Genomic DNA, 16,151 nt, shown 5'->3' with positions numbered 1-16,151 from the left:
GCAGAGAGTTTAGTGGGTAGAAATACAGTTGGAACCAGAGGTTCAAAGCGTGACATCAGGTCTCTTCCTTTTTTCCTTCCCTCTCTTGGCTTGACCCTCTTCAGTGTCAACTTTATTTGTGGGTGGGTTTTCTCCCCATAGTGGTCACAGGCAGCTCCAGGCTAATAATTTCAGCAGGGGAGTGGGGAAAAAGAGCTTCTCTTTCCCAGTAGTTCCAATGTGAGCTCCAGAATTGAGTCTCATTGCTCAGTCCTGAGCCCCTCATTGGGTGGGCATGGGATGGAATGTCCTAATTGGCCAGCCTGGGATAAGAGTTTACACATGGAGGGGGAGAAAGCTCCGCTCACACCACAGAGACTAAGGATAGGAAAGAGATAGTTCCCAAGGGACCACCAGCTTTTGCTAGCAGAAGACAGAGTAGATGCTGTGTGCAACCAAAATGTATGTCTGCTACAGAAAGGAAATCAAGAGCTCATTTGGTTTTGACGTATATAGCAGGATATGTTGTGAGAAGTAAATAACTATTTTCTGCTAAAGATTAATGAGAGAAAATAGGCATAAATGACAGTAGGAGGGACTTAGAATTAAATGTTTTTCAGAAAAGCTAGATATAGATCAAAGTTTTATAAACCAAATCCCATTTTCCCACCAATCTCCATTATAAAATCACAGCTATATTCCGAAAAGCAAACAAATCTGCCAGATTTCTGACTTGGGAACTTCTGATGAAAAGTAGTTCTGATTGCCATAGATCTCTGATATACACCAGGCCTTGCAGTTGTCAGTGATACGATGGCTGCCAGAACGCCAGTTACCAACTACTGATTCACTTTTGCTTTGCGCTTTTTGGAAGATTTGGAAGCTATTTCCTTTCTCTCCCTTAGTAAACAATTTATTTATCTTTCTGTTAGCCACAGACATTCTCCCCATGGCAAAATATCTTTAACCCCACCTTGGACCTCCAAGAACTTCCCCATCATTTTGCATTAATGGAACTAACTACAAGTGCACGGTCACATTGTGCCAACAGGGTAACTGTCTAATTCAGGTTCTGCCATAGTCTGAAACTTCATTAAGAGCAGAGCTTCTGCTTGTATAAAATTGGAGGCCACATAAAGGAAGATGTGGCTTAGGACCACATGCAGGAACTTTCCAGGCTTTTTGGAAGCAATGAAAAGATAGGGGTGGGGAAGGTAAAAAAGAGGCAGACAGGTGCAGCCCTCACCAGGTGTACTGCCTTTGTGCTTCTCTGAGTCATAGTACAATGGAATCACAACCTGTAACATAGAAAATAGGGGCGCCTGGGTGGCTCAGTTGGTTAAACATCCAACTCTCGTTATCAGCACAGATCATGATCCCGGGGTTCTGAGATCCGGGCCAGCGTCCATCTGGCTCTGCGCTCAGCAGGGAGTCTGCTTCAGGATTCTCTCTCTCCCTCTGCCCCTCTTCTCTCTCTCTTACTCTCTCTCTCAAATAAATAAATAAATCTTTTTTTTAATAAAGATTTTATTTATTTGACAGACAGAGATCACAAGTAGGCAGAGAGAGAGAAAGAGGAGGAAGCAGGTTCCCTGCCAAGCAGAGAGTCCGATGCAGGGCTTGATCCCAGGACCCTGGGATCATGACCTGAGCTGAAGGCAGAGGCTTTAACCCACTGAGCCACCCAGGTGCCCCATCAAATAAATAAATAAATATTAAAAAAAAGAAAATAGTATGTAGACTTTGCCTGCATGAGTGTCAAGTTAAAATGGGAGATTGGGGCACCTGGGTGGCTCAGTAGGTTAAGTCTCTGCCTTCGCCTCAGGTCATGATCTCAGGGTCCTGGGATGGAGCCCCGCATTGGGGTCTCTACTTGGCAGGGAGCCTGCTTCCCTCCCCCCCCACCGCCTGCCTCTCTGCCTGCTTGTGATCTCTCTCTCTGTCAAATAAATAAATAGAATCTTTAAAAAAATAAAATGGGAGATTGGTAAATTCAGATGAAAAATGATTAAGGATTTTTTTTAAATTTAATTTTATTTTTTCAGTGTTCCAAGATTCATTGTTTATGCACCACACCCAGTGCTTCATGCAATACATGCCCTCCTTAATACCCACCACCAGGCTCACCCATCCCCTCACCCCTCCTCTCTTTAGCATTTCTATTACTCCTTCCCTGTCTTCTCTTGATTAATTCCTGAGATTTCTATGAGGATTGTATCTTTGAGCCTTTTTATGAATTCATTGAACAAGTAAATACTGAGTAGAGCAGTAGGTACTGAGCACCTGCTCTGTGCTGGCACTCTTCTAGACATTGAGGCTACAGCAGAGAACAACAAAAAACAATCTGTAACTTTGTAAAGTTTACATTCTAAGGAGGAGAGCAGTCAGTAAATAAACACGTACTGTTAGATACCATGCCAGGTAATAATAGGTGCTGAGAAGAAAAGTGAAGCAGGGTGAAGGGGATTTTAAAGATTGGTCGGGGAAGGAGGCTGCTGTGTTCTATGTTCTATGTGATAAGTGTGATACTTGAACAGAGACATGATGGGGTTCGGGGAGCAAGCTGTAAGCCTGCCTGGAGGAGGAGCAGCCTAGGCAGAGGGGATGCCAGGGAAGACTGTGGGCCCAAAGCAGCTTGGTCTACTCCAAGAACAGTGAGGAGACCAGAATTGCTGAGGATGGTGAGCAAGGGAGAATATATGGTAAAAGATGAGGTCAGAGAGTGAACAAAGGCAGGTGGCGGTGGGGGGTTGCTCATATTCAGGGTAGAAGGGAAACCACTGAGGGCTTTGCAGAAGAATGTTGGGGCCTGACTTGTTTTAACCAGGTGGTTCCAGCTGCAATGAGGGTATAGGGTAAAACACAGAGACTCTTGGGGAAGAAAAGAACAGCAGCAGGCTGCAAATAATGGACCAGAGTAGTTGAGGTAGAGGTGGTAAAAGGAAGCATTTTCCCCCTGCATGTATTTTGAAACCTGTATTTCCTCCCCTTGTTTGTTTTTCTTTTCTTCTTCTTTACTATTCTTTAGAAGTGTGTAATGTGTTCCACCCAAGTAACAGAACTTGTATTAGTATAGTTTTGAGACCAGGTTCTTTATTTCTGATTCTATCTTAGGTCTTTTTTTTTTTTTAAGATTCTATTTATTTATTTATTTGACAGTGATCACAAGTAGGGAGAGAGGCAGGCAGAGAGAGAGAGAGGAGGAAGCAGGCTCCCTACTGAGCAGAGAGCCTGATGCAGGGCTCGATCCTAGGACCCTGAGATCATGACCTGAGCTGAAGGCAGAGGCTTTAACCCACTGAGCCACGCAGGCGCCCCTCTATCTTAGGTCTTATCCCCCCTCCTCTCTCCACCCCTGTGAAGTTTGCTCAATATGGGGCGGGGCTCAGATCCTTACCTAACTTGGAGGTACCAACTTGATGGCAGAAGGGATCAGCAAGTACAGCAGTCCCCACTTACCTGCAGTTCTGCTTTCCACAGCCCACAGTCTCAGTTACCTGAGGTCGCCTGTGGTCTGGAAGCAGATAAGCCTCCTTCTGACTGACTTACCACGAGAAGGTCGGTTGTAACCTAACACTCTGTCACAATGCCTCTGTCATCCACCTCAGTTCATCTCATCGTGGAGGCATTTTATTATCTCATGTCAGCACAAGAAGGGTGTGTAGAGTACAATAAGATATTCTGAGAGTGAGAAAGATCCCATTCACATATAGTTGTTCTATTTTGTCATTAGTTATTGTTGTTAATCTCTTACTGTGTCTCATTTATAAATTAAACTTGGTCATAGGTAGGTATGTATGGAAAGAAACAAAGAATATAGAGTGTTTGGAGCTATCTACAGTTTCAGGCATCCACTGGGAGTCTTGGAATGCATTCCCTGCAGATAAGGCGGGGGTCTACTACTGTCCTTGGAATATGGACTCAAGAGCAGGACCTTCCCCATTTCTCATCAGGGAACTCAGCCATAAGCATCGGTCTCCACTGATCATGCCCAGAATCCTCTGAAGATATTTCCTTGTGGAAATTACTCTCCTCGTTGACAGTTGTATGGAGAGTACTCATATTGGAACAGAGAACTGCCGCAGAGACAGGAAGTGCTACCGTGCTTTGGCTGCTATGTTGGCAGGGATGATGGTAGTCAGAGAACCTTGGAGTCTCAGACTTGGAGGGCTCCCTAGAGGGTATTTAATCCAGTTTTCTCCTGCTGCTTTGTGAATTCCTGCCACAATATGTAATCATCTAGCCTCTGCTTTTAGACTCTAGAATCCATAAATCACAGAATCAGTGTTGGAAATGATCTTAGAGCTCATATAGGACTGAGACCAGAAAAATCCAGTAGTCTGAGCTCCCAGACCGATGTTCTTCGCACTCACTATGTTGTCATTCCAAATAAAGGGCGGCCCTTCCTGGTAGAATTGCAGGGATGGGTTTAAGTGTCTCTGTGTTCATCCCATCAGAGGCTGTCTGGGTTTATATGCCTTCCAACTTTAAATCATAACGAATCCTTTCTTTTTATTTTTAATCCCAGGGGTTGCCTTGCTCTCAGATGCATACCCTGAGAAAATCTTGCTTGGCCTGTTGGCTCAGTATGACAGTGATAAAGACAAGCACACAGCGGAGACCAGAATGAAAGTTGGGGAAGTCCTGATGCGAATTGTCAGAGCCTTAGGTGAGTTTTCCGTCATCTGGAAAAGGGAGGGGGCAGCGTGGCTTTTGAACCCAACTCTGTGTACCTTGGAGGTTTCTTATGCTCGCTTGGTGAGGATGGTTTCAGGGACGAGATGAACTACTTTCTGTTCAGGGATTTAGCAAATGTCCACATGCCTATCCAGGGATTTGCAGCTGTAGTGCCCATCTTCCTACCACTGCTTGGTCTCCTCTCCTGAGCTATGTTGGGACCTGACTTTCACTGGAGCTGGAATGAGAAGTTTCACACTTGCTGAGCAGCAGCGAGCATAAAAAGAAGAGGAATGTCAGACAGGGAAGGAATAGTGCTAACTCTTGTTGATTGGCTGCTGTGTGCTAGGTTGTCTGCCTATAAAATCCATCTAATATTCCCAACGGATTGTGTAGAGAGGCTGTTGTTAGACCCATTTTATAGATGAGAAAATTGTGTGCAGAGACCTTCAGCGGTGTGTCCAAGACTCATTCAGCTGCTAACTAAAGTGGTGTCAAGATTCGAACCCACCAACTCAAAGGAAGTTGCTCCAGACTACATAAACTGAGAGTAGTAAGTAAGAGTATGAGCTCTTGAGTCAGTACCTGGGTTCAAATCCCAAATGGCTGCTATTGGCCATGTGACCATGGGAACATTTCTTAACCTCTTGGTGCCTCAGTGTCCTAGGATAGAGTGTGAAGATAGTAATAGCACTTCCCTCATAGGCTTTTTGTAAGGATTAAATAAGGTAATATTTAGAATAGTATTGGGCGTACTGTATAGGCTCAGTAAATTTTTATTTTTTGCTAAGAAGAAAGATTGCTCTCTTATATTTTAATTTTTTTAAAGATTTTGAGAGAGTGTGAGCACACAAGCAGGGGGAGAGGCAGAGGAAGAGGGAGAAGCAGACACCCCGTTGAGCAGGGAGCCCAATGCATTGGAGGCTTGGTCCCAGTAACTTTACATGTCCCTATAATTAGCCCGATTTCCAAAACAGTCTTCTGGCATTTCAAAGCGAACTCCATCAATTCTCAAAGTTCTAATGTTTCTGTAGCCTACATTTCCAAGCAGCCAGCCATAAGACATTGCCTTAACTTTAACTGCTAATTTCTTTTTTTTTAATTATTTTTTAAAATTTTTAAAAATTTTTTAAATTTTTTATTTTTTATAAATATATAATGTATTTTTAGCCTCAGGGGTACAGGTCTGTGAATCGCCAGGTTTACACACTTCACAGCACTCACCATAGCGCATACCCTCCCCAATGTCCATAACCCCATCCCCCTCTCCCAACTACCCTCCCCCCAGCAACCCTCAGTTTGTTTTGTGAGATTAAGAGTCACTTATGGTTTGTCTCCCTCCCGATTCCATCTTGTTTCATTTATTCTTTTAACTGCTAATTTCTAATTCACATTACCAACGTGTCCAAGTGCATAGGTGAGGTGGCGTGTTGAAATCCCTTAAGTGCAAATTAAAGCCCGCTTTTACAACACAGCCAGTATACTTAGTTTACTAGTGATGTGGAAATCCTTGGGAACAGCCACTCTGTAAGACTTGCCCCAAAAGTACCCTAGTTTCATTGGGCCAAGCTTTGCTCTCTTCCCACCTCCAGCAATTCTTGGCAACAGCAGGGAATCCCAAAGAACAAGGCCCACAGTTGGGAGCCTGGCACAGGATCCTGCTGCTTTCTCTTGGCCTCATGTCTGGCTCCCTAACTGTGCCTACATGTCTTCTTACCACTAGACAGTGGAGAAAAGCAGGAGCTTTTCTTCTTCCCATTTTTAAAAACCAAGCAATCACATAGAGCAAAGTATATACAGTACACTCATGTCAATATAGAAAACTTCTAGTAACCATAAAATTTCCTTTTGTCCTTTCCTAGTCTATACCTGCCCCAGAGGTAAGCCCTATTCTGACTTTTTTTTTTTTTTAAGATTTTATTTATTTTTGACAGACAGAGATCACAATAGGCAGAGAGGCAGGCAGAGAGAGGAGAAAGCAGGCTCCCCAAGGAGCGGAGAGCCCGATGTGGGGCTCCATCCCAGGACCCTGGGATCATGACCTGAGCCGAAGGCAGAGGCTTAACCCACTGAGCCATCCAGGCGCCCACTATTCTGACTTTTTACCACCATCAGTTTCTTTAGATTGTTCTTGAACCTCATTTTAATGGAATTAAATCTCCATATTTATGGTATGCTAAGGGACCTAGACACTTGGATAAATTCAGTTCACATCTGGAGGGTAAGAATACTTCCTAGGCATGATGTATACTGTATTTCCTGTTGTGTCACAGTAGGAGGCACATAATGTCTGCTTATCTCACTTTACTGATGGTGAGATTGATTAGTGGTGTTTCCAGTCAGGTACATCTGTTGCAAACTTCCCCATCCACCTTCCTTCTTGTGGCTTCAAGTAACCATTGAAAATTATAGCCTAAATCAATTATTTCGTAGAGGTTATATTTTTTTATACATTAAGAAACAGGTACAGAGAGGGTTACTAATTTTCCTAATGTCACACAGCTAATTAATGGTGGATCCAGAATTTGAACCCAGACAGTCTGACTCCAGACCCAGTCTCTTACTGAAAACACCATTGATCCTGAACATTCGCCTATGTCATTAAGCATCTTTTTCCTGTCATTAACATGGACGTTTTCCACATCCTCTATAATTTTTAATGATTGCATGATCTGTCATTTGAATGTACCATAATTTTTTCAGCTGACCAACTTACAGGTTGTTCCAAGTTTTTGCTATTATGAATTACATTAAGGTGAATATTCCTGTAGCTAAACTTTGTGCAGATTCATGATCATTTCCAAGGAAGAATTTCTAAAAGAAGAACTTGTTAAAAGCATATGCTTATTTATTTATTAAAATTTTATTTATTTTTTTTTTAATTGATTGATTGATTTGGCAGAGAGGCAGCGAGAGAGGGAACTCGAACCTGGGGAGTAGAAGAGGGAGAAGCAGGCCCTATAGAGCAGGGAACCCAACATGCGGCTCGATCCCAGAGCCCTGTGGTCATAACCTGAGCTAAAGGCAGGCGCTTAATGACTGAGCCACCCAGGCACCCCTAAAGACTTTAATAGAGAGGGAGAGAGAGAAAGCAAGCATGAGTGAGGGCAGAGGGGGAAGGAGAAGCAGACTCCCTGCTGAGCAGGGAGCTCGGATGCAGGGCTCGATGTCAGGACACTGGGATCATGACCTGAGCTGAAGGCAGATGCTCAACTGACTGAGCCACCCGGGTATCCCAAAAGCATGTGTATACTTTTAAAGGTATTTATTGCTGGGGCACCTGGGTGGCTCAGTGGGGTAAAGCCTCTGCCTTCAGCTCAGGTCATGATCCCAGGGTTCTGGGATCGAGCCCCGCATTGGGCTCTCCGCTTGGCGGGGAGCTTCTTCCTCCTCTCTCTCTGCCTGCCTCTCTGCCTGCTTGTGATCTCTGTCTGTCAAATAAATAAATAAAATCTTTTAAAAAAAATAAAGATATTTATTGCTAAGTTGTCTTTCAGGGAGATCATGCCCGTTTATTTATTTGTTTATTTACTTATTTAAAATTTTAATTTGAATATAGTTGACATACAATATTACATTAGTTTCAAGCATACAACATAGTGATTTGACAAGTTTATGTATTATACTGTGCTCACCACACGTGTAACTACCATCTGCCACCGTATAACACTATTACAATATCATTGACTATATTCCTTATGCTGTGCCTTTTGTTCTTGTGATTTCCTCATTCTATAACTGGAAGCCTATACCCCCCACTCTCCCTCCCCCATTTTGCCCATCCCCTTGAGATTATGCCAGTCTCAATTTCAGTGTTTGAGAATATTTGTCTGTACCCTCATCAGTACTATATATGCTATGTTTTTTTTAATCAAACACATGTATATCAAGAAATGCTGTCCTGTTTTCATTTCCATTAATTCAGTTGATAAGGTTAAATGTTTTCTGTGTATTTATTGGCTAAATTGTGTGTTTGTGTGTGTGTGTGAATTATCTGGTTCTGTTCTTTTTTTTTTTTTAAGATTTTATTCATTTATTTGACAGAGAGAGTTAGAGAGAGAGCACAAGCAGAGGGAGGGAGAGAAGCAGGCTCCCCGTTGAGCAAGGAGTCCGGTATGGGGCTCCATCCTAGGACTCTAGGATCATGACCTGAGCCAAAGGCAGATGCTTAACCAACTGAGCCACCCAGGCACCCCTCTCCATTTTTCTACTGGGGTATTGATTTTGTTATTTGATTTTTTTTTTTAAAGATTTTATTTATTTGTGAGAGAGAGAGAGCGAGAGAGGGAACACAAGCCACAGGGGAGCTGGAGAGGGAAAAGCAGCTCCCCACCGGCCAGGGAGCCCGATGTGGGGCTCGATCCCAGGACCCTGGGATCATGACCTGAGCTGAAGGCAGACGCTTAACGATCGAGCCACCCACGTGCCCTTGTTTTTTGATTTATAAAAGCTATATTTATTTAAAAATCAAGAACCACTGAAATTTATGTTGTGACTATTTGCTTTGGGTTGTTCACATTTTAGTTTTGTTCATATTTTCTGTTTCATTTTGTTTTTGAAGCACAAGCTTTTTATTCTGATGTAAGCAAATCTTTTTCTGAATGGATTCTCTTTCATGTGTAAGGCTTTCTCAAATGAAGATTATATAAATATTAATCTATATATTTTAATTTCGGCTTTTCAATGTAGGAAATGTCGTGGAAAGATTTTAGTTTAGTTTCTTTCATTTAAGGAACTAGTTGGTTTTTTAATTGTACTTCCAGAAATTTAATCTTAACACATTGCTAAATTACCAGTCACTCCAAATGTTTCTCCATATATTTACTCCTATATGGCCCAACATTGGTGTTGACAATAACCTGGGGGCTATTAAATGTCAATGTACTTTTTAAAACTTCTTTTCAAAATATGACATTGAATTACTGTGCCCAAGATAATGAATTGGTAATTGGGACATTACTTGAAAAGTAGAATTAAAGTGAAGGGAATTGGATACATATGTGAGGGTATTTCCGTCTGAGACTGCCCTGAGCAATATCCCAGATCTAATGCAGACGACACGGCTTTCTCACATATGCCAGATGCAATATCTGCTTTCTCTTCAGCAGGGGCTGAACAAACATTACCCCATTCTTCTTTGTTCTTTAGCTTAGCGATTTTCAAATAGGGGAGTAGGGGAAGACTTTTGCCCCCTAGGAGACATTGGCAGTGTCTTGAGACCTTTTTAATTATTACAACCAGGGGCCTGGGGATGTTACTGGCATTTAATGACTATAAGCCAGGGGTGCTCAACGTCCTACTGTGTGTAGGACAGCCCCCTGCAGTGGAGAATGATCTGGCCCAGAATGTCGGTAGGGCCCATTGTTGATACACCCAGTTGTATGGTTCACATGGACCATTCTGTTTCTGCTTTATAACATTATCCATGTGTGTTAGTTAGATCGAGGACTGCCACATATAATTATGCAGGTTGTTTACAGCCCTAAAAATTCCAAAAGGCATTATTGTAGGAGTGGTGTACCCTGGAGCTGTACAGTACTCAATCTGCACAGCCATCCTGGTGGCCTGAACTAGATTCTGTCGTCTCCTGTCTCAGCTACGTCTCACGTTTTAGGTTGCCATCTCATAGGAGAGAGTTGAAAGTTATTCATTCCTTTCTGTAATGTATTTATGCATCCTTTTGGATATGGGAACTTCTGCACATGGCTAATCTTATCTATATTATGCCAATCTTATGAGCATAAGTTTTAGTGATACCTTTTCTGATGTCTGCTGAATTTGGAAGTTGTCCTTCTTAAAGCCTGTGGCTGGCCACCGTTGAGGTTATTATTTATGCCTCCTACCCTTTCTTGCCTTCCTTTGACATTTAATGGACCATAACATGAACTTAAGTATATTTTTAAATTACCCCTTATGTTTAAGGAAGATTTTATATACTTTACCAATATTTATTTCATTATTCTAAGGAAAAAGAGAAAGAAAAATAGATGAAATTGCCTTTTATTTGTGTGTGGCTCTCATTTGATTCCAAAGTTGGATCAGAGGTCCTTGACGGAAAAACAATTTCCACCTCTTCCCATAGTAATAGCCGAAGATTCTCTGAATTCTAACTTAATTTCCTGCTTTTTTCAAGTTCTAAATCATATAAATTCCTGGGTTATTTGGTAGCTCTTCCTCATGCTCAAAATTGTGTGTGTGTGTGTGTGTGTGTGCTTGCTTATCTTGAACATAATTTTTTTTCTTAATCTTGAGGGTAGGAGTATCAATGTAGTTCAGTTCAGAAACTTTTTTTAAAAGATTTTATTTATCTATTTGGGAGAAAATGAGAGAGAGAGAGAGAGAGAGAGAGAGAACAACCGGAATTGGTGGGGAGAAGCAGAGGAAGAGGGAGAAGCAGGGGCTCCAGCCCAGAACCACAGCATCATGACCTGAGCCTAAGGCAGCCGTTTAACCGACTGAGCCACCCATGCGCCCCTCATAAACATTTTTTGATTAGCTTCTGAATGGCACGTTCCTTACCTGGGGCTAGAAATAGGGACGTGAAAAAGCCACAGTCTCTTCCTGCATGGAGCTTATAGTTTAGAAGGAGAGAATATCTCATACACAGATGTCTATAAGGTGACCTGCTGGTGAAGGGGATTGTGGGAGCACAGGGGAAATGGTCTTTGTCCTTTCTCTTCTCAAGATCCTGCAGTTGAATGTGGCAGTGTGCTACAGGGCTATATCAGTTCCTCATTCTTCTCCCAGCACAGCAGGTCAGTTTTTGGAAAATAGCTTTCGTCTGATAGTTTTCAGAGATTTTCAATTCATGGCATAGGTCTTAATTAAACTAAAAAGATAGGTTCGGCAGTGAATAATTGGATAGTCTGGGAGTTGAGCACTTATAGATTTCGGCAGCAGTAAACAATAGTCAGGGATTAGAGTTTTCATATTCTAAAAGAAATTTTCAGCAAAATTCAGAGGATCAGATGAAATGCTTCTTGCCAAATCTGCCTAGATTAGCATCAGTATAGTTCAGTTTAACAAATATTTTTATTGAGTGAATTGGAAATACTAATCTGGCCAGATTTGAAGGTTGAAGCGCAGACTGAATAACTTTTTTTTCCTCATCTTCCTCCCCTTTTTCTTCCTCATGTCATTTTTTTTTTGAGAGGTAACTTTAAAATCTATTTATAGGCCTTTCTCCTCCTAATTGTTTCAGTAACACATGGTCATTTTGGACAGTTTGGAAAATATTAAAAAGTATTAAAAAAAGTAAGTGATCACTGGCAGTTTCACTGTTCAGAAGTAATCACTCTTTGTTTACATTTTGATGTTTCCTTCTCGTTTCTTTTTCTTTCTCATACTTGTAATTATACCATATGTATACTGCTTTCTTTCATTTAACATTACTTATAATAAGCACTTTTCCATGTCATTAAGTAGTTTTTGAAAATATAAGATTTATTGGTTGTTTTATTAATTATCTTTTAGAAAGATTATTGTTTAATTAGGTTGTTTCCAGTTCAGTTCCTTACTTTATGAGGAACTTTATGAGCATTATGAGGTACGCTATTGATTATTCTTATACATAAGTTCTTTTGGTAAATCATTAATTCTTTCCTTAGGATTCATTCCTACAAGGGAAATTACCAGGTCCAAGTATACGCATGCACTTAAGGCTCTTGATATTCAGTGCCAAGTTGCCCTCCAGAAATGTGTACTCTTGTCAGTAGTGAATGAGACTGCTAAGGTCTCACAGAGAAAACTTTTTCTGTGGCTTCAGAGCAGACTTCTAACCCCGACCAGCCATCTCCAAAATGTGTACCTTTGCTCCCAGAATGAATGGAAGAACCTGTCAGAGAATGTTGGTCCGTGGGTGGGTGGATGGAAGGAAGAAGATGGGACAGGGAGGGGGAAGGAGGGGAGGAGGGGGAGAGGAGGGAAGGAATGACTGATGGAGGGGAGGGTGGATGCATGACTCAGTGTGAACCCACCGCTGCTCCAAAAGAGCACCTCAGATCTGGCAGTGTCATCATGATACACAAAGAACAGTACTCAATTATTTTTAGAGGCAAAACATAGTCTTCTAATCAGCAAGCTCAGACAAGTTCCAGTTTAGGTCAGAAACTTGTAAAAAACGAGAGCGAAAATAGAAAGCCATATTCATGTTGCTCCATCTGAAGAAGAGTTTACCTTCAGTGAACTCTGTAGGAAAGATCAGGAATTAGTATTTGGAATGAATAATCAGGAGAGAGAACTAAAGCTAATGTGTGGTTTTTTTTTTAAGATTTTATTTATTTATTCGACAGAGATCACAAATAGGCAGAGAAGCAGGCAGTGGTGGGGTGAGGGGGAAGCAGGCTCCCTGCCAAGCAGAGAGCCCAATGCAGGGCTGGATCCCAGGACCCTGAGATCATGACCCGAGCTGAAGGCAGAGTCTTTAACCCACTAAGCCACCCAGGTGCCCCTAAAGCTCCTGTTTTGATTGGAGTGCGCTATGGCAAGTAGAATCTCACCCAGAAATACTCAGGCAAAGCAGCTTGTACTTATAGGTTAAAAGGCACCTTTTCTCAAATTACTCTATATTCCAAGAAGAGGGTGGGTCCTGGGCTTGAAGGTGTATTTCTCACTTTTTTTTTTTTTAAAGATTTTATTTATTTATTTGACAGAGATCACAAGTAGGCAGAGAGGCAGGCAGAGAGAGAGGGGCGGGGCTGGGGGGGAGCAGGCTCCCTGCTGAGCAGAGAGCCTGTGCGGGGCTTAATCCCAGGACCCTGGGGTCATGACCTGAGCCGAAGGCAGAGGCTTTAACCCACTGAGCCACCCAGGCGCCCCCCCCCCCTTTTTTTTAAGATTTTATTTATTTATTTGACAGATCACAAGCAGGCAGAGAGGGAGGCAGAGAGAGAAGGGGAAGCAGGCTCCCCACTGAGCAGAGAGCCCAATGCGGGGCTCGATCCCAGGACCCTGAGATCATGACCTGAGTCAAAGGCAGAGGCTTAACCCACTGAGCCACCCAGGTGCCCTGTATTTCTCACTCTTAAAGCTTGTAAAACATCCTTATTTAATGTACTCTGTCAACTTTTCCTTATCACCTGCTTAAGTTTCAAGTTTTAGTTCAGCACTTTGCCACCCTGGAGTTCATCCATGTGGTAAGCAACCCATGATCCTGTCCAGCTCCACGAGGTAGCCCATAATCTGACTTTAGAAAACCTGTCCTGTTGGGACCCCTGGGTGTTAAGTGTTTGCCTTCAGCTCAAGTCATGATCCCGGGGTCCTTGGATCAAGCCCTTCTTCCTCCACCTGCTACGCTCTCTGTCTGACAAATAAATAAATAAAATAACAGAAAACCTGTCACGTTCCCAGAGAGGAGTTAACTCAGCCCCAGATTCTGCTCGGACAATCGTCTTCTAGCCAGTTGTAGAAAATAAAGGAAAATGGACTAGTTGGATTTGTGTGGTAGGCTACTCTGATTTCCAGTTGGCTTGGCCTGGGAATTAAGATGAGGAGAGGAGCTTTTAAATGGCTATAATTAATTTTAGAATATAGATATACCACAGTTTACACTGTTTAGTCAACCATTCCTCTGTGCTTGGACCTTAGTTTTTTCTGTTTTGTATTTCCTATGGTATGCAGCAATGCAATATAAATTCTCATAGATGTGTGCCAACAGAAATATGTATTAATACTTATATATGCATATTCCATATGTATGTGCATGCTGAATTACTGGGTCTTTATTTCTGGAAGATTGGTATTTGCCTAAGTGGAATCACTGTCTCAAAAACTGTTTCTGTTTTAAACTGTTAATATACTGACAGATTATGTCCTAAAATTGTTGGTGAGGTAGGACTTTTTGGACCCCCTGCTATGTCTGTTGTCAGAGAAAAGTATCTTTTGAAAATTGTTTTTTCAAAGGGAACAGAATAAGAAGGTTCTTTTGGGAGTGTTATTTTGTTTGTCTTCATTGCAGAGGGGGAAAAAGTCTTGTTTTAAGAAATACATTATTAATACATTTTGCTATTAAGTAATTTACAAAACTGGTCAAGGAATGACAGATCAGCCTTAGAAGTATCTTACTCAACAAAACTTGTTTAAAGGTGCAGCATTATATCATTCACTTCAAGAGCATTCTAATTAGGTAGTTTCCAGAAACAGTTTAACTTAATTTACTGATTAAAAATTTTACTTTATGGGCTTTTTCTTTCATAATATATGTTTTGGTCTTCTTTTGTGTCATAAACAACCCCAGAATTTAATGGTTTGAAACAACAAGCATTCATTTCTTCAGAATTCTGTAATATGTGTAAAGCTTGGGAGGGACAGCTCATCCTTGCTTCACCTGGTGTTGTCTGGGCTCAGCTGCTGCACGTGGTGTAGCCTGGGCCCACCCAAGGAGGTTACACTCAGCTGGAATCCTGACTGGGACAGCTTAGTGCTCTTCCACGTGGCTTTGCTCTGTCCTTGCATGTGGACACTCAACATTTAGTAATCGAGCCCAAACTCCTTTTCAGCATGGTGAATGGTTTCCCAGAGAACAAAAACAGAAGCTACCATGCCTATCAAGAACTAAACCTAGAACTGGCTTTAGAATGACTTCTGCCACATTCTTCTGTCAAAGTCAGTCACAAATCCAGCCCAAGTTCAAGGAGAGGGAAGTAGCCTCTAATTTTTTATGAGAGAAACAGCATTGTGTTCAAGGGTGGTGTGGTGGCAGCCGTATCTGTATGTTAAACATACACTACCGAAAATAGTGCATGCTTATGGCTACAAGCCTAACAATACAAACAGAGGAAAATCAATCTCTCCCAAATATTAGTTACATTTACTATTCTTACCTCCCAAGGTAAACAGTGATAATTTGGTATACATTCTGTCATACCTTTCCCTGTGCTCCTATAGATGTATGCAAATGTAAATGGGCTTTTCCACTCTTTCACAAGAACAGATTTTAATACTATTACTATTATAGTTACTACATCCTATTAATTTGTAATTTTCTTTCTTTGAAGTCAACTTTACCAAGGTATACTTTACATACAATAAAATGCTCTCATTTTAAGTGTGCATTTCAGTGAGATGTGATAGAAATCCATGTAACCATCACTGCAGTTAAAGTAGAAAACATTTTCATCACCCCAGAAAGTTCCTTTGTCCCCAGATTATCTCCCATTCCACAACCCACCCCAGGAAACCACCGACAAATTCTCTTACCATTGATAAGATCTGTCTTTTCTAGAGTTTCATGTAATTGGAATTATACATTGTATACCCCTGTGTGTCTGGTTTCTTTTGCTCAGCATAGTGAGTTTGAGATTCGTCTGTATTGTTGTGTCTATCAGTAGCTCACTACTCTCTATTGCGAAGTGGTATCACTTTATAGGAATATACCACAATTTGTTGCAAATTTTTGTTGACGGACATCCAGGTTATTTCCAGTTTTGAGCTATTATGAGTGTGGTTGCTCTGAATATTCTGGTACAAATCTGTGTGTGAATGTCTGTATATTTTTT

At 41.7% G+C, this 16,151-nt stretch overlaps 1 protein-coding gene across 2 annotated transcripts in view; it reads left to right on the top strand.

Annotated features, from left to right (window-relative positions):
- TANGO6 (transport and golgi organization 6 homolog) overlaps positions 1-16,151 on the top strand; it is a 183,027-nt gene that overhangs the window by 101,542 nt on the left and 65,334 nt on the right. For both annotated transcript variants that reach the window (XM_032854085.1, XM_032854084.1), the window contains exon 15: positions 4,508-4,648. In XM_032854085.1, coding sequence (XP_032709976.1) covers positions 4,508-4,648 — 141 coding nt within the window. The remainder of the gene's footprint in view (positions 1-4,507; positions 4,649-16,151) is intronic.

This window comes from Lontra canadensis, unplaced genomic scaffold (genome assembly GCF_010015895.1).
Source record: "Lontra canadensis isolate GAN:19392208 unplaced genomic scaffold, GSC_riverotter_1.0 scaffold8, whole genome shotgun sequence".
Taxonomy (NCBI): domain Eukaryota; kingdom Metazoa; phylum Chordata; class Mammalia; order Carnivora; family Mustelidae; genus Lontra; species Lontra canadensis.
The sequence above is the reverse complement of the archived record's forward strand: the minus strand, read 5'-3'. Positions and strand labels throughout refer to the sequence as shown.